The sequence below is a fragment of the Rhinolophus sinicus genome, chromosome 3 (assembly GCF_057876585.1).
Source record: "Rhinolophus sinicus isolate RSI-liver-muscle chromosome 3, RSI-T2T, whole genome shotgun sequence".
In the NCBI taxonomy this organism is placed as follows: Eukaryota; Metazoa; Chordata; class Mammalia; order Chiroptera; family Rhinolophidae; genus Rhinolophus; species Rhinolophus sinicus.
The window spans coordinates 126,865,736-126,884,185 of record NC_142503.1 but is presented as its reverse complement, the minus strand read 5'-3'; the positions used below and the strand labels follow the sequence as shown (position 1 = coordinate 126,884,185).

At 42.9% G+C, this 18,450-nt stretch overlaps 1 protein-coding gene across 2 annotated transcripts in view; it reads right to left on the bottom strand.

The window, feature by feature from the left end:
- Positions 1 to 4,146: 4,146 nt before the first annotated feature.
- STXBP6 (syntaxin binding protein 6) overlaps positions 4,147 to 18,450 on the bottom strand; it is a 236,486-nt gene continuing 222,182 nt past the window's right edge. For both annotated transcript variants that reach the window (XM_019718447.3, XM_074328106.2), the window contains exons 5-6: positions 12,863 to 13,020; positions 4,147 to 7,256 (exon numbers count right to left, since the gene is read on the bottom strand). In XM_019718447.3, the coding sequence (XP_019574006.1) occupies positions 7,233 to 7,256; positions 12,863 to 13,020 (182 nt within the window). In that variant the 3' untranslated portion in view covers positions 4,147 to 7,232. The remainder of the gene's footprint in view (positions 7,257 to 12,862; positions 13,021 to 18,450) is intronic.

The window sequence follows — 18,450 nt, the reverse complement described above, 5'->3', positions numbered from 1 at the left end:
TGAATAAAAAACATGTTCAATAGTAGGAACCAGATTTTCCTTACTCAGGCAGTAAACGAAAGGATTGGTTTTAAGAAAAACTTATAGAACGTTTCAGGGTTCAATCGCCAAGGATGTGGTATTATAATTAAACAGAGCATCTGGCACTCATGGTCAGAACATGTAAAAGGAATTTTCTTTAGAAATTGTGAAGGATCCTAGCCGTGTTTAGATCTCAGGGTAAAGCTGAAAACTCATGGGCTTGTCTTTCTTTTCTCCATGTCATCTGACAAATATTGAGTGGCAAAGCAATTGGGATACAATGTCATAGGGAAAAGGTTCATATCTAATGTTGACAAGCGACACCTGTGACTTGTGGGACCGGCAATTCCTGTCTAGCCTTTGACACATCCAGGTATGGATGTGTGATAGGGCCAGGCTCCATTTAAACAGGCATCCTTGAGATGGTTGAGTGCACGAAGATAAGAAAAAAATGTATGTTCTATAAAAAAAAAGAAAATCTTCATTCCATCAGAGAGAATCAATAGCATTTAAAATGTCTATCAGACACAATGTGAGAGCAGTGACAACACAGCTTCAGCAGCTGACTCAGAATCTCTTACTTAGGTGTATCCACTGGTTCCTATGGGACTCAGGGAGGCAAGGCAGCTTCGCCCATCAGCCCAAGTCCAGCGGTGCCAGGGGGATGGACCACGGAAGCAGACACCCCCCTCCCACCCCCGGAAGACCCGCGATGCCCAGGACCATGACTTTATCAGCAGAAAGAAGAAAACGTGGCAGAAAACTTCAGGGGTGGGAGCATGGGTGGGAAGTAAAACTATGATTCAGGAAATCCTGAGGCTCCAGATGATGTTCAAGGGAGAAAATATAATGGGAGTCAAGGCAGAAGGTTACAATACAGCCGTCATCGAGCTTAAATGCACATTATATCTGATTTCCTTGATAGCTTTTAATTTGCTGGTTTAAATCTAGTATGCATCTGGCGCGCCTGGTGCCCCACCATCCGGGGCCTGCTGGAGTCATTTTTTTTCATTCTTTGCAAAAGACAAGATGACCAGAGACACCAAGAAGGGAAATTTGGGAGTAAAATGTGTGCATTTCTAAAAGCTCCCCAAGTGATGGATTGCAGTCAGGATGGAGGAACTGCCCTAAGCTGCTATAAAGCAGCACTTTATGTGTAGGTAATACCATAGAAGGGCAGCTAATGAAGGATTTAAGAAGAATCAGAAACCAAGAAAGGCAGGGAGGGGAGAAAGGTGAATGCTCAAAAGGTTGGGGGTGGGAGAGGTATAAATGGACATCAGTTTTGTGTCAGGCTGGCTCTGGCTATACAACATCTTTTCCTGTGTAATTTCTGGATTTTCAAAAAGCAAACCAAAAGAAAATCAATCTTTTGCACAATCTTGTTAAAAGAGGACTGTTAGCGCATTCACATTTAGAGAAATAAAGTGAGGCTTGCTTTGTGCAGAGGTAAATTGGGTTCCTGGACACAATTCCACCATGGGGGCACTGTTCCTGCACACCAACAGACAATTCTCAGATACCAGCAGGGTGTCAGAGAACTCAATTCTGACACTATCTACTGGAGATATAGCCTCAGATTCCATAGGTGAAGGAAGGGTTCAGCCCTACAAGACTGCTTCCCCGCAACACACATTTCAGATACCAGATGCAAGCCAAGGTTACCTATGCTTCTGACCAAATGGCCACAGATTGGAGGTTTGAGTGAACCCCTCCAACTCAGAATACGAATCGTAAATTCAGGTTGTCACCTGTACTTCTGACCAACTGGCTATAAATAAGAGGTTCCTACAACCCCTCCTTGGGTTTGATTAATTTGCGAGAAAGGTTCACAGAACTCAGAGACATATGTTACTTTCTAGATCACTGGTTTATTGCAAAAGGATGTAACTCAGGAACAGCCAGATGGAAGAAATCCACAGGCAAGGTATGTGGAAGGGGCTCAGAGCTCCCATGCCCTTTCCAGACACCCATTCTCCCCATAGCTTCCATGTGTTGGAAGCTCTCTGAACCTCATCCTCTTTGGTTTCTATGGAGACTCTATCACATGGTCATGATTGATTAATCATTGGCCAATGGCGGCTGATTCAACCTCCAGCCCCTGTTCCCTCCCTGGAGGTGTGAGGGTGCTGGGGTTAAAAGTTCCAAACCTTTGATCATGTGGTTGGTTCCACTGGAAACCAGAAACCCATCCTTAGGTGCTTTCCAAAAGTCAGCTCATTAACATAAGACACCTTTCCCATTCTCAACACTTAGGAAATTCTGACTTCTAGGAACTATGAGCCAGGAATTTCTCAGGCCTCAAGTCTACATTTCTCATGCACTGATAATGGCTCACATGAGGCATTTTCCGGTTTCACTGACCCCTGAAAATACTGTCACCTGCCTAGCCATATCCAGAAGGGCAAGAAGATACCACAAAGTGACTTCGGGGGCTTCCAGGAGCACAGCTAGGTCCTTTTCTTGATTCCAGGTGTGTGCACGCACATGTGAGTGTGTGTACGTGTGTCCAGCTACCTCCCAGGCTCGCCCAAGGCAGGTGAAGAGGCACACAGGACAATGTCAATAGGAAATAATGAAACTGAGGGTCCTCATGACTTTGATTTGATTTGTGACTATAGCTTTAGAAATCATTTTTTATTATTCTCTCTCTCTCTCTCTCTCTCACACACACACACACACACACACACACACACACACACACACACACATACCCTTCAGGGACCTAACCTTTCCCCTTGATAATCCTTAATCTCTGAGGCAAAAGACAATAGCCTGGACCCGACTAATGGTCACAGGGTCCAGACCTCTGACAGGCTACAGACAACATCTTGACCTAAGTTATGTTTCAGCTCCTGAGCTCTAAGGTGGAAAGACCCCCTGGCTACTTTCCCATGAAACCAGACAGAAGGACACCACAGCTGACCTCATGGCTGTCCTCAAGACCTGAAGAAATGATTTGTTATCCTTACATCACCTCCGACCAAACAGCTCCTAATATGATCCCGAACCCCTAAACCCACTGTGTCCTGTGATTTTGTCCTATATAATCTGTAATCTACACGCCATCGCAGAGTTGGGTCTTTCAGAGTATGAGTTCACCCATGCTTCTATTGGCCAATTCTGTAATAAACTACTTCCTTTTGTCATTGCAAACTCCTGCTCATGCATTTCTTTAGGCCAGTGTACACCGGTATATGGACTCATATTGGGATTTGATAACAATAACACTCACATATTTGCATTTTTTTGAAACTTATTTCTGGTATTTTTCTCTATCCTACCCTTACCCTTAATCTGCTTGTTTAAGCAGAGAACGATTATGATGTCTATAGATTTTCCCTAAGCATGTTCTCATTGAGAGCAAGGGGAAAAGGCACCGCTGATTTTTCTGAAAACACTTATATTAGTCTTTCCATAAAAACTGAGAGTTGGTTGTAGTGTAATTGCTAATAAAAATTATATTAACAAACGATCTTTGCAAGGCAATTGGTTTATAATTAGTTCACAAGAACTGGTACCTTTAACTACATAATTAAGTTAAGGCTGGGGCCTCATCTAACCAAACTATCTCTCTATCCGTTTCTTTTCTCTGAAAAGTGGAGACTGCACTCCTCCTTTCCACTTGCAGTTCTCCCAGGAAATATTTCAAAGTCCTGACTGCTATAGTGTCCCTGCCAACCCAGAGATGGCTATTATGCCACAGTAGTCACCTAAGTCAGTTCCCCTGAAAATAAATGGGGCGATGCAATAAATTGCATTTGCTTTTCCATAAAAATAAATCAACATAATTTGACCAAGTGCTCTTTCCAATTTAACAGGATATGAAAGTAGTCTGCTAAATGAGAACACATGCTTTAATAAGTACTTTAGTTGAGCCCATCACTAACATCAGCAGAAAGGTAACTATTAATCGGCTTAATTGCTTCACCCATGAGAAGAAAAAAATGAACTTTTGCTGCATAGAATCTCATAGGGCTAAGCAACTTTATCACAATGCTAATAATCCTAGTTCTTCGGTCTCCTGTAGGCACACAAGATCTTCCCATTAGCATCAAAAGCGCAATGATGCCTACCTATTCGGTAATGTTTTATAGATTTCACAAATAACTGAGAGAGACAAGCTTTCATCACAGTTAAAATATTTAATGACAAAATTAGATTTTGCTGTAATAGTGAATCATGAGCAGGTGTTACTTGTCTCTGAAAGAAACAAAAATTATATGTGACATCTTAGAGAACTTCGGAAGAATTACTAACTGTACAATAGACATCAGCAGTGTCACAATTCTAAAAATTAAAAAAGAAATCTATCGTTAATACCCCATATTTAGGGCATTCTGTAAATATTTTTACATAAATGCACAACCTTTGCTAGCCACCAAAGTAGAATTAAGACAGATTTCACTGTAATTTGAAGTCTAACACATATCTTTATTTTTTGAGAGCTTAAAAAAAGTTAACTACTGATCTTGTTACAGTTTACAAATACATTCTTTAATATGAAACATTAACCTGAATAACTGTATACTTCCTGTACACAGAGATCTAATAATACTAGTGAAGAATACTACGGCTACATTCCAGGAAGAAGTGATAATACCGGTAAATTTCTTTTCTTTATGCGTTGTCAATACAATTTCCTTCACAGAAATGTAATGTCCTGAAAACTCATTGTGAAGTGCAGAAATGAAACAGCAATTAAATGTCTTCTAGCAAGTTCAACCAAATGAATTGGTCCCAAATAATGTGAGTCATTTTAGCAATTATTTCTTGGTTAGCTTGTATTAGTATTTTGTATCACAGCACCTTCTACATAAAGGATAGCAAAGAACTTCACGTAGGTAGTCACAGGGCTCCCGTGCAGAGGTCAGGAGGTCGAGGAAGGGCAGGGATGGCTGTTCTGGCCTCTCTGTAGGAAGGAGCCTTATGTAACACTTTGACACTGGGAGGTCAAGGGCATGACCCTGGCCCGGAAGCATATCAAAAGAGGAAACTAATAAATATTTAGATGGGCTTTCTTCTAATCCAGGCTATTTCCAATAAGACTTCAGTCTAAAAGGATAAAAAGAGAGTGCAGAAAGAGGGCAAGATGTGGAATACTTATATTTATGAAGAGTAACTATCAGAATTCCACCAGGGAGGAGGCATCTCCAATTTCACAGTATGCATATGACCTCATCCTCTGCTACTTTAGAAGCAGCTCTGCAAACACTGTTGTTAGATAGTTGGTAACAGATCATATTTTTGAGTTTGGCCTATTGTCAGGGTTTTTAGATTTACCCTTTCAATTATTTATACCAACTATGTACCTCTGAAGCTAGAATCCTGGTTGGGAAGATGAATATCTCTCTCTCTCTCTCTCTCTCTCTCTCTCTCTCTCTCTCTCTGTGTGTGTGTGTGTGTGTGTTTTGAACTGAGGTCTGCAAACAAAACCTATTTGGAGTGATATTTTGGGCTTTTCTTAGAAATCATAAATGTTTCTCATGGCAGTCACCACATAGGGAGTTTCTTGTTTCTTTAAACTTTATAGACACCAAAAGAAAAGTAAACTAAAATTGTAGTAAGCTTATATGGTTTACCATGTAAATTTTAGAGTTTTCTTGAATTGGATCATCTACCTAAGAGGATTCAGAAATCTCTTCAGCAAACCCCATTTTCCCTTTCATATGGACTTTCTAAGGTAATTTTTACCCCCCAATAGCCCAACTTTCCATCTTCCTGGGAATGCTGTATCAGGAGAACTTAAGCTATTCAAATCAGCATAAATAATCCAAAAGTCATCTTACATTGCTATGTAAGAAGCTATAACACACATGAACTCAACTGGCACAATGGATAGGAAGGAACAGAGAGCGTCCTGAAGATTCTGGCAGCTTAAAAATCAATGTGCTGCAGTGGGAGGCTGGCAATGTGTCTGTACGTGCAGCTTATCTCCTGTTCCAAGAAGACAAAGCATGGGTTTTATATTTAGCATTTTAACCCTCAAAGAAACAAATTCCCAGACTCTACACCCAAGCACTATCTTGAGTAATACAAAATCAGGTGTGCGAACCAACATTTTTCAATCTGACTGCAGTGTAAAGGCTTCATGACTGTGCTGCTTTCTGCCTGAGCTGGCAAGCTGCAATTGCCATGGAATACAATTTGTCAAGAAACCCACACTTTAAATTACATTAAATAAATAGGCAGCAATAATAACATCAAAACTTCCAAAAATCAGATACTAAGAATCTAAAGGCCATTTCCCAAGGACATTGTGAGGCTGTCCCTAAAGTAGACATCACTTTGTAAAAAGAAAAGAAAAAAGATTTTAAATGTAGTATCTTTTGGTATAATTTACACAGACCTTTATCTGGTCAAATCAATTCTTGATTAAAAAAGTCCAAGCTCTTTTCAATACCAGCTACTGGAATTTGAGACAATGACAAAAGAAGCAGCCATGAATGCACAGAGGTTTTTAAATAGGCTTTTTTCCCTTAGGCCTTTAATTTCAATTTTTTATCCTTCATATGATAATTCCAAATAATCAGCCTGGAAACAAGTAGCGAAAAGTATTTGAACTGTAGCTCAGAATGGAGATTTCTATCTGTGATTCTGATTTGTTGGTTTGAATGCTGGTGATGGCTCATGCAAAAGAGTACTGTATAAAAAGCAAAATCTAAGAATGCTGTTTCCCCTGATAAATCCAATTGTTTTCCATAATACAGACTTATGTCTTGGGATAGAATCTTAACCTTCAAATTAAGAGTAGGTAGGAGACTGAGTGAAACGGATCACTGCTTGACTTTTATTTCCAACCAGGAACAATAACATCTGATGTCACTACATTAAAATGTCTTCCTGTTTAATATCAGGAAAAAGAAATACATGATGCCAGCTCAGTATGTCATTTGGTCCAAATTTCATATTCAAACTACCAAAAAAAAAACTAAAAAAAATGGAAAACACATATAAACATACACATATACACAGTGGGAAAACCAAACCAGAATGAAGCTGGTGCTACTGCAGCATTCTTAGCAGGATCATTAGGGAAATGTATAAACACAACATCTTTTCTTTCATATTAACATCTGAAAAGAAAAAACAAAAAACCTAAATGTCCATATATCGGAAAAAAGAAGCAAGTGGAGGTCCGGAATTCTTGTAAAAACTGCTGAACAAACTCGTCCATTTCTCTGACGAAGGTCACCAGGAGAGGCAGTTTTTCAACATTTGTGCTTCATGGCAAGCTAAGGAGAAAGAGGTGCAAGAACAGGAAGATGTTATTAGCGCAGGGAGAATTCGCTGTGCTACTCCTTCCCTACGTCCATGATAGGAAGCAGCGCCAACACTCTGCTTGCTGGTCCACGGCACCATTACTATGCACAGTGGCGTCTAGTAAATGTGCAGCGTTCTCCCACATTGTTCACGAAACGGGACAGTGCTGTGCGGTGTTCCTTCATTGCACTGATGGAACACACGGAAAAGCCCATGCACAGGCAAAATGAGTGACCTACCCTAGGAACAGGTGGGGGTAGAAGAGCAATGGCCTCTGGGCTCCCAGGCGACTAGTTATCCAGGAAACTCAACACTCCTCAGATGGAAGCATTTACTGACATCTCATAAAGTATTAAATACCAACAACTGTAGAGAAACCATCTGCAATAATCTACTCAGTATCCAGCCTGGACATTCAACCAAGTCAAGGGCACTTGACTAAACTGTGTTATGGATGACGGCTGAACAATAGACCAAGCCCAGACCTCGATTTACTGCTCGCCCACTGGTATTTGGAAAATGTGGTATATTGAAATGTTAGATCTTTATAAACGGAAACATCAAATACCACTGCATCCTTCAACAGCTTCCCAGGCCCAGCTGGAACCCCTGATATTATATGTAAGGAAATGTGTGCAGGTACAGAACATAAAAATCTGACATTGCTTTCCTTAGCCAGATCCTTTCCATGGAGCTCATACACTGAGGTGAACGAGAAGGCCGAGTTGAGGCTGAATTGTAATTCCTCATGTGTCCAGAGTCTGATGATATGAGGGAGTCATCCCTGAGGTTGGGGCGGGAGTGACAGGGGGTAGGCGGCAGGGTTCTGCGCTTGACAATGTCTTTTGAGCAAAGAGCAGGAGATGCTCTGTGGGCAGTAACTTTGTAGAAAGCCCTGTCATTGGCATCATGACCAGGTTCCGATCCCTTGAAGAAGTAGCGAGTGGAATCCCACTGATTCCACCAAGATTTCAGTGGTTCATTTCTCCAGCATGACCCAGGGCAATCCTAGGCTCCTCTTCCCCTTCTTGATGTCTTCAACAAAGAAGTTATAACCTGGGGCTGCCACCTCAGCTAGGCTACCCCCAAAAGCGGCACCAACATTTCTCTAGAAGCTGGTGCAGCGGGGCGGAGTCAGCATGTGATGGAGCGGGGACGTGGACCTAGCCCCATGCTGCTACACTAATCTCTGCCTGGGAAACCTCGGCTGACGGTGCTCCTGGCACCTCTGCCTGGTGAAGACAGCCTAAGTGAAGACCTCCACAGGCCGTCTGCAGCGCTGACACAGACCGCCAGTGAACTGTCACAGTGTTTGTGAAGTCCTGAGTATGTCCAAGCTGTGCACTAAGTGCTGTGCGTTTTTGCCACGAAGGGTGGAGCTGACGATAACTCCTGACCTCAAAGAGTTAGTAGTTTGGGAAACATGGCAGGTGGAAATGGCAGAGCCAGGGCTCTCCCTCAGATCTGTCCCACTCCCTGGCCACACCCGGAACCCCTCTGCTGTGTGGCCCCACTTCTTGCTCTGTCTCAAGTTTTTATGCATCATTTAAGCACTGGGGACCATTCAAATCAACACAGAGCTGTTAAATGTTGTGCATAATGAATAACAATCATAAATATTTGATCAGTGCTGCTGTCCTGTTATTCACTGAGCTGTTAACCTTCAACTCATGGGCTTGTGCCAATTCACACAGTCATTAGTCTTCAGCAGCTACTGCTGCTCACGCCAGGCCCTGGTTACCACTACAGTGCGTCTGGAATGGCGTGAAGGGGAGGCCCAGCCAGGCGGGATGTGGCCAGCTCGGCTTCGCAGAAATACAACTGGATCAGACATTCTACTGTTTGAGGTATTCTTGCAGAAAGTGGAATCATTTCCATGCTACCTAAGTTTTTTATTTTTATTTTTATTTTAATTCCATGGGTGTTAAGAGCTTTAGAATATGGAAGGCTGGGTACTGTTGCTTCCCTGCTACAAATCTGTTGTATGACCTTGAGCTTTAAAGTCACAAGTGCTCTGTACCTCATGTCTATAAATATCATCTCCAACTCAAATGCTTATGGATCAATTTAGAACTCAGAGTTCCCACAGAAGAGGAGTTTAAATTTCCTTTTGATCCATTTTGTTTTCTTAATATCTCATGGAAAGCTTTCTCTTTCAAAGCTGTGTAAACGACTTCACCTTAATAACAATAATAATAACAATGATAGTAAATCATTAATCATACTGAGGGGATTCTTTAAGAGACCTGGACTCTTGAGGTCCTTTCTGCCTCAGAGACCCAAAGGAAGCACACAGAGCCAGGATAGAGGCAGCCATTCCGGGCCAGTGAGAGAAATGCCACTTCCTACTCCCTCCCCCACAAATGTGGGCTTGTGCAGACCAGGGGAGCTCACTGTCCCTTTCAGGGAGAAATGTCATCTGAGGATGCCTACATGTGGGTCCTGCTCTCGCCTGCTGACTCACCGCCTGTGGCGGGTGGCAGAGTGCCGCACACACTGCAGCGCTGTGCTTTTTGGGGCAGGGGAAAGTGAGCAGGCCTGCTCAGTGGCTGAGCTGCACTTTCCTAGGGGTTGAGACTGTGCCAAGCCCACAGCTCAGGAAGGAACCACGCTTCCTCAAGCCAGGCTGAACTGAGCTAGGGGAGTGGGGGTGCAGGAGCATTTTCCATCTGCTCTACAGGAGACAAGCGCCCACATATTTTGATGGCAGGGTCATGTAAAGGTGATCCACTCACTAACATACCTGGATCATTGCAGGAGTCCTGGGGAAAGTTAGAAAGTGGGAGATTCTTTTCTACTGCAATCTAGAAAGGTGGGCCATACTCTCCAGCTGAAGTTACAGGCCCTTGCAACCAGGAAACATGGAAGAACTGTCACCTGGAATTGACATTCTCTGTTCAGGGCTCTAACATGTGCACTGAGGCTAGCCCATTCTTTATGAGTCAACACAACCCCGTTTGTGTGGGGGGAGCGGAAGGCCTGGCTTCCATCTCTGAACTGTCTCCTCACCAGCAGGTCTGGTGGGGGCTCGGCCAGTGAAAGACTTCTTCATGGTCAGCCTACACCAGTGGGTTCAAACCAGGAAGTCCTAGTTGCTGGGAAAATAGCCACACCTTCTTTAAAGAGGTCAGTCTCCTCATTAGGAGTTCTGCCAATGTTGGTGATTCATAAACACATATCCCAGTTTTAAAAAAATGACAAGTCTGGCTCTGACAGTGTCTCTCTCACACTCCCTCAAACGCACTAAGAGACACTAGCAGCCCCTCCCCCTCCCTCTCAGAACACCTACAGGAGAAGATTTCACTGGCTGGCAGCGATCCTCCTATTGGTCAAAGCATAAGGCCCCTTTGCCTTTGGTGGATGGATCCTGTTTCAAGGGCTGCTCTGTGTTTAGAAAGCATCAGCATTTAGCAGAAGGCCCTCCCACCCCTTTTGGAGGGCACAACATCTTCCCCTCCAACCCCTCCCATCCCTGTGTTAGGATGTTCAATCACATTTCTGCAAGCCCCCATCCACCCCAACTGTGTTCCTTATGTGACTGAATAGGGTAGGTTCAGCAGAAACTATTTCTATGAAAATAATTGTGACTGATATTAATTTAGATTTATATGTGCCAGGCATAGTGCTAATAGATTTATAGGTTTGAATTCAATCAATTCTCTCAATACCCTAGAAGATATGTACTATTATTAATCAGGCATATTTTACCGATGAGGAAACTGGGGCTTAGAGAAATTAAGCACGTGCCCAAGGTCACCGAGGTGGTAAATCAATCACAAGGTCTTAACTATCATACCATACTGCCTTCCCAACTACTTAGCAAACTTTGCCACAGTATCAGGGAAACAGAATTCTGGCCATCTGGTTAGGTTGTCCAGTGCAGTGTTTGCACAAGCTCCTCTGAGGGGGACGCCCACATGGATGACCTCCAGGCATTGTCTACTCCATCTTAGGAAGAGCGATTTCACAGACTTCCTTGGTAACCTGGTTTACGGTTTAATCATTAACCGGAGCTCTTGTTTTTAGCAGAATTTTGTCAGTGCACCATTGATTGTTCAGTTCTGGTAAGGCATGAAAGAGAACTGCCTCTGTGATCACACTTCCCAGACCTGAAGACAATGACAAATGATTCCCTTTAGGCTTCTTCTTCCCAAATCAACACTGAAATGTTTCACCAGACTTCCTCTGTCCATCCCCCATTCAAGTCACTAGAGTTACTGTTTTTCATAAATGAAGTTGGGGATGGAATCCTACCATTCCCACCTCATCATTATTTTTGTATAACGAAGGCTGAAGGAGGGACAAAGGGATGCCGTCTTGTTCCCTCTGCAACAACCATGGCAAGCAGAGGCTATGGCCTCCAGCAGGGCTGCCTGCAGTTTCAGACAGATCTGGGTCCCCCAATGGGCGCCCAAAGCAGCAGTGCAGTAAGACCCTGTCCTGAGAGAGAACTGATGACGTAGTGAGACAGGTCTGTGCAAAGGGGATGCAGGAAGGGAAAGCAGGAAGCATCCACTCGGATTTGGATCCGCAGTCTGGCCCGAGCCTGAGCTCTGGGAGAGGCCAGCTTGGCTCAGCCGGGGAGATATTTCTTGTTATTTTTCAGGTGGTGCACTTTTGTTTCCTCAACAGAAGTGGGGTTTTCTGTTGAAGCAAATTAATTTGCCCCCGCTCCCCCAAAGGTCACCTGAAGAGTGTATCAGTAGGGCCAGACCATGAGTCCGAGATGCCAACAGTTATCAGCGGAAGTTGTTTCTGGAAACCTAAACGTGAATCACTAGCCAGAGAAGAACTGCCCTTTGATCTGAAGCACAAGAACAGCAGTAAATCCTCTTTATCGCCTGACCGACAGGGCTCTCTTCCCTTTGGTTTGTGACTTGCTTAGAGGGCTGGCTGCCAATAAAAACTCCCCCTTCCCCTTCTGAAAGGTGTATTCTTAGAAGTGTGTGAAAGTGGATGTGTGGACTCATGGTCACAGTCACGTGGGAAATGCTTTTCTCTGGGTTCACAGGTGGGAGGGAACCATGCAGGCAGCTCTGCACTAGTCATGTCAGCCTTAGAGGTTCGCAGCCCTTCGCAGAGGGGAGACTAGGGTAGAGGGTGTGCTATACCCTGGAACTAGAGCTTGCTTTTCAAATAGTGAAAAGAACACAGGATGCTGAGCTCATGACCGGAAAGGGACAGTAAGGAAAAGTAAGCATGAGCAACCCAAAGTCTTCTTTCAAGCACTGGCCAAGGGAGGAGGGATATTCTGGGACCTCACCTCTTCCCTGCCCCCATACTGTTCCCTGAAACCTGAGCCTTAAACTTCTGGGCAGGAATTAAAGATGGTCCAAAGGTCTAAGGTCAGAGATGGGGATGTAGACATCAGACAGGAGACATGCAAAGAAACAGGTACAGGAAGGAATCTTTCATGACTCTGGTACTTTCTAAGTAGCAGATGGAAATTGTACAAAGTGGGGGGAAAAGGCTTGATTTTGTATCTGCCATCATGGAAAACATACTGAAATAAAGTTTCTTGGCACTGAAGCTCCCTGATGACCCACAGCTGAGACCTCTGCCATCCTGCAGGACCCACCTTGTGTGCAGTTTCTGCAAACTGCTGGGCGCTGTTCTTCATGTCCTCTGTCTTCTCCTCTGCTCGGCCTAGTCGCTCCCCACGCTCGTTCAAGGCCTGGCTCGCTTTCTGTACGGCACTGGTCACGCTATCGGCTGCTGAATGAAGGATGCTGTTTCCTGAAGGAGGACAGCAACAGTATCATAAGCTGGCTTGACTGACCTACAGTGACGGACCCCTGCCAGGGGTGAGCACCCTGTAAGAGCAAGGCTGGGCACACTATAGAAAGCCCTCGGGGGTCTAGGAATCAAGTCAACCTTTCTTTTGGTTGGGTCTGACTGACTCGCTTGTAGGAAGAACACTCATTGACCCGGCAGGTCCTGGGTAAATACTGAAAGCTTCTTTCACATCCTCACCAACACACCACTCAAGTCCATTCTCCTGGCATTCTGCTTGGGGAGGCTTGAAAGAACCGGGTCCACCTGGGTTTAGTTCTTTGCTTGCAAAGGTGAATGGAAATTCTGACAAGTTCAGAGATGTAGGCAAGTTCAATGAGGTGTATCTGGATCTTACATGCATTTCCTCTTGACTTGGGATTTAGGTGAATAACCACAGGAAAACTGGGGGCAGGACTTTTCCAGATATAATGCTCCATATTCCTTTCAACTCTTCCCTTTTACTGCTTCATCCTTAAATGTATGGCTCCAGGTAAGAAGCTCTGAGTCAACCTCCAGAGTAGATGTATCAGCTCCCACCCTTGAATCCTGAGCTGTGGTTTGGTTGGTTGGGTCCCTTGCCTCTGATCTCTAGTATGTGAAATATGGGGCCTCAGCACCTCACTTGGCCAGCAAGTAGGAAACAGTGAACCCGTCCAAGAAGAAACTTAGCATCCGAGATTCATGAGGGATGACATGAGAAACTTGAAAACCATCATGTTTCAAAGGCTTGTGTATCCCTGATATCCTTTGTGCCAGGACTGGGAAACAGAATTCAACAGGGAAGAACTGACACATGCCTCACTCACTGAGAACGAGCAACTCGCAAAATGACAACAAAAGGAAATTTATAGCTGTATTTTGTTAACACTGAGTGGAAGATATTTAATGGCATTTTATGTAATAGCTTTATCTCTTTGAATAAGTTTATTACATCATTTAACTTTGTACCTGGGATGGATATATCTAGCCACAGACAGCTTTTAATAGAACGTAATTTCCTCTGGTCTCAGCTGCAAAGGTTTCCTAATTTCTCCTCTGTGGGAACAGTCTGTGGTTTGTGGAAAAGAATGTCAGGCAAAGAAAGAAAGGGGCTGGCTCAGAGGAAGCACTTCATAAAATGTTTACCATGTTTCTTTTTTAGGGTAGATTTCAAGGGCTTCCACTATGCACTAAAGGAAGGAGAATGGGGTTAATTTAGTATTATTAGTCAGTTGCATCAAGCAGTTATAACCAGCCAAGACAAATTGACACAGATTAACAGGGACCAGAGGAGACGAGGCACTGGAGAAACCTGGTTGAATGCAAGGGTTGGAATGGAAAGTCTAGGACTTCAGAACAGATTTAGGAGGAGGAATCTTGGTCTGCTTTGCTTTCACATCATACTCATGACTGTGATGACAGCTTATCACCACTGCCCATCATTTGAATAGCATTTTGCAATCATAAAGCACCTTCACAAATATTATCTCATTTGATTGCCATGAAAATTTTACTGAGAAGGCTGAGGCTAGTTGAGGTTAAGTGGCTTGCACAAGATTATGTCACTAGAGATGTGACATGGCTACCATGAGAACCTGGTTTTCCAATGATGTTTCCTTAGTCTGCACCTTCCTCTTTGCAGATATGGTGTCAGTCCTGGGAAGCAATCACTATGCCAGAATTGTGAGCAGACTAGCACAGACAGGTTTTGACAGGTTATTTCCCAAGGTCATGCCTGACTGTTTCTGCCCTCAAGGCATTCCTCTTGGTAAATGAAGAGTTATTGCCCATGCTGCATTGCAAGTCAGGGGCTCTCAAGGAGGAAGAGAGCGATGCGATGCAATAGGAAGATGGAGACGGCACTGGAAGGTGCACAGGAGTGGGGGGAGGACCTAAGAAAATCTCCTCCCTTTCCTTCTATTTTCTACCTCCCCACAGCTTGGCCACCAGAGGCTAGGGATAAGATGGGACAGGGAACCTGCAACTTCACAGCTAGGAATGTCTGCATTAAAGCAAAGGGATTTCAGGATTAGCTCTCATAAAATTAAGAGGGTATATAACCAGGACTTGTCTTTTCTCACTGGAATTGACCCTTGTGATATTGTCAAAGTTTAAAGAACAAGACAAACAAATGAGAAACAAAAACTCATAGACACAGACAATAGTTTAGTGGTTACCAGAGGGTAAGAGGGGAGGGGGGTGGTAGATGAGGGTAAAGGGGATCAAATATATGATGATGGAAGGAGACCTTACTCTGGGTGGTGAATACACAATGGAATTTATAGATGATGTAATACAGAATTGTACATCTGAAATCTATGTAACTTTACTAACAATTGTCACCCCAATAAACTTTAATTAAATAAAAAAAAGTTTAGACACATCTGTGCTTCTCAAATGAACCTGCTATGCATAAACCATACTGCTTTCTTGTCATGACTTCCTTAAATGTAACCTTGTACATGATATCAGGTAACACTGCCCTGGCTTTATATGATACTATTTAACCAATAGTCATTATAATTAAAAGAGAACCAAATGTTATAATTAAAAGAGGGAACCAGAGGCTGTCTTCACTATTCAAAGATCACACTGCTGACCACTGTCAATAGAAAATCCATCTTTAGTGATTTCCAGGCATCAGGATGGACTTGAACAAATCTCATTGCCTCAGCTGAAATGACCTCTCCTGGTTTCAATTCTACCCATATTTCAGGCCCAGTGAAAAGTCCTATAACCTTTATCAAGCTTTAGGACAATTCCATTCTTTCCTTTGCCTCAACTCTGAGAGAACTGTCTCTATCCTTTTTGGGCATGTCATCAAATACAGTCATGGGATACACTTCTACCTCATTCTTCACCTGTAGATGCAATGACTTCCCAGAGGGATTATAAATTCCATGAGGGTACCACTTCACTTGCGTGACCATTCTCTAAATCTTGAATTTTCCCCTCTTGACTTAGGCTTCCTGCTTGCTTACTTTCTTCTCTCTGGGATCCTCTTCAGATGCTGTAATTCCAGGATTCCATCCTTGGCCATCTTGAAGTCATCTTGAAATCAGTATGTCTAAACCTGGCTCCATTACCTTTCCCTTCACACCTGTTTTTCCTTTGGGGTCCCCTGCTCAGTGACTAACCCCACTATCTGTCCAGCTCTTCAATTCAGAAGTGTGGGAATCCAGTCTAGATTACACCCTCACTTTTACCCCATCCAACTAAAGGTCACCCCCTACACAGCTCTCTGCCCTCTGCTGTCCTCACTGTCTCGCATTGATCCATTCCCTCCAGTCTTCAGAGTTACAGTGACCACCTTTTGTCTAACTGTCCCCACACCTCTTCTGGTCCACCTTCCACATTTCTATAGTAAAGTTTTTAAAAGGAAAATCGGTCACCCCCCCCACACACACACACACACTACTTCAAGATAAAACAGAGACTTGTGCTCTGCTTCTCTCCGCTCACTCTCAGGACCCAATCCATTTTCCCTCCTACCTTGCATTCCCTACTCCCACGCCTTGCCAAAGTACCTACATCTTCACAGATGGGACATGTGCCATATTTATTTTACCTATATGCCTTTGTACTTACCGTTACCTCTGTCTGGAACTCTGCTTCTCATCTTAGTCTCCCACTCACTCCTAAGTGCGTCAACACACTTCAGACCTCTTTCCAAGGAAACCTTGTCATGTCTAGCCCATCCTACCTGCTCCTGTCCTCAATACAACAAACACATTATCTTGTGTCTGTTTCAAATTGTATATTTATTTACCTGCATATAATTGTTGGATATACAGTGTGAACTTCTTGATGGCAGAAACTGTCTTTCTCACTTCTGTATTCCCAATACATGGCACACAGTAGACATTTAAAAAATATTGGTTGACTTAGAGGCAGGAAGGATATATTATCCCTCTTATGATTTCTTCGTGCCTTAGCAGAAAGTTGGACACACAATTGATGCTGTCACATGACCTAACTAAGTCCTGAAATTCTAAATTTGCCAAATAACAAAGGGTTTATTAGTCTGTGTTTAGTGAAGTTAATGAGCTCCTTTAGAGATTGTGTCAAGACTAATGAATTCAGTCAACAACAAAATGTAAAAAAGGAAATATTTTTGCTATAGCAAAAGTAAAAGGGGAGTTTACTAAAAAGATTGTTGTTACTAGCCTTAAAATAAACAACTGTGAGGTATAAAAATAACAGAAGTTAAATAGCTTAATAAATCCAATACAAAAGTGACAGTTGCTTGAATGTTTACTATTTCTAGGCACTGACTAAAATCTGCTCTTCACAACAACCTTACGTGATGGGCATATCATCGATCCCATTTTTGTAGATGGGAGAAGCAAATGTAGAGACGTTTAGCAATGTGCTAAGGATTACACAGCAAATGCATAGCAGAGCTAAGTGTTGAACCCAGGAAGTCCAGCTCCACAGCCAGTTCTCTTACTCACTGTGTTAATTGGCTCCCCATGGGAATTTTCTTGTACTGAGATTAATGACACAGTCTGCATTGACTCTATGGAATAAGACTTCAGTATAGTAGTTCCTAACAAATTTCTTAAAATCATAATAATACTGAAGCTTTTAGCCCTCGTTCTATAAGCACTGGATTTAAATGTACATTTAAAAGCCAAAAAAAAAAAAAAAATCATAATAATACAAGACAAAACATCCTGTTCTTATTATAAGTTAAAAAACTTACTGTAGAAAATTGAGAATACAGAGTACCAAAAAAAGGCAATAAAATCATGTAATATTCAGTTGGTTGGAGATAACCACAATTTACATTCATGGTACATTTTATCATAGCAATTTTTCTGAATATGCTTTTCTAAAACATGGTTGAGATCATACTGTACCTATTTAGTTCTATATCCCATTGTGGGTACCTTCCCATGTCACAAAAAATTGTTTGAAAATACTGTTTATAATGGCCACACTACATTATTGTAACTTATTCAGTTATTACCCATTTCGGTATTTGGTGTGTTTCCAAAAGTCTTACTTTTTAAAAAGAGGTTGCAGTTACCTTCTTGCACTTACTCACACGTGCGTGTGCATGTGTGCACGTGCACACACACACACACACACACACACACACACACAATCTTTGCCTACAGCTCTGAAAATTCCTAGAGGTGAAACTGGTTCAAAGGACATATACATTTTTGAGGCTCATGGTGCATGCTGAAAATTGCTTCCCTGAAAGATTTGTTCAACATTCAGAACTATTCATTTGAATGCATACTACGTGCCAGGCTCAGTTACGTTGTAACAACTGTCAGAATGACTTTGAGGGAGTGATTTATCTTCTCTGATCTTCAATGCCCTCATCTGTGAAATGAGAGTCATGCCATCCACCTCATGTGGCTGTGGTGGAAATGAAGACGAACATGTAAATAAAGAGCC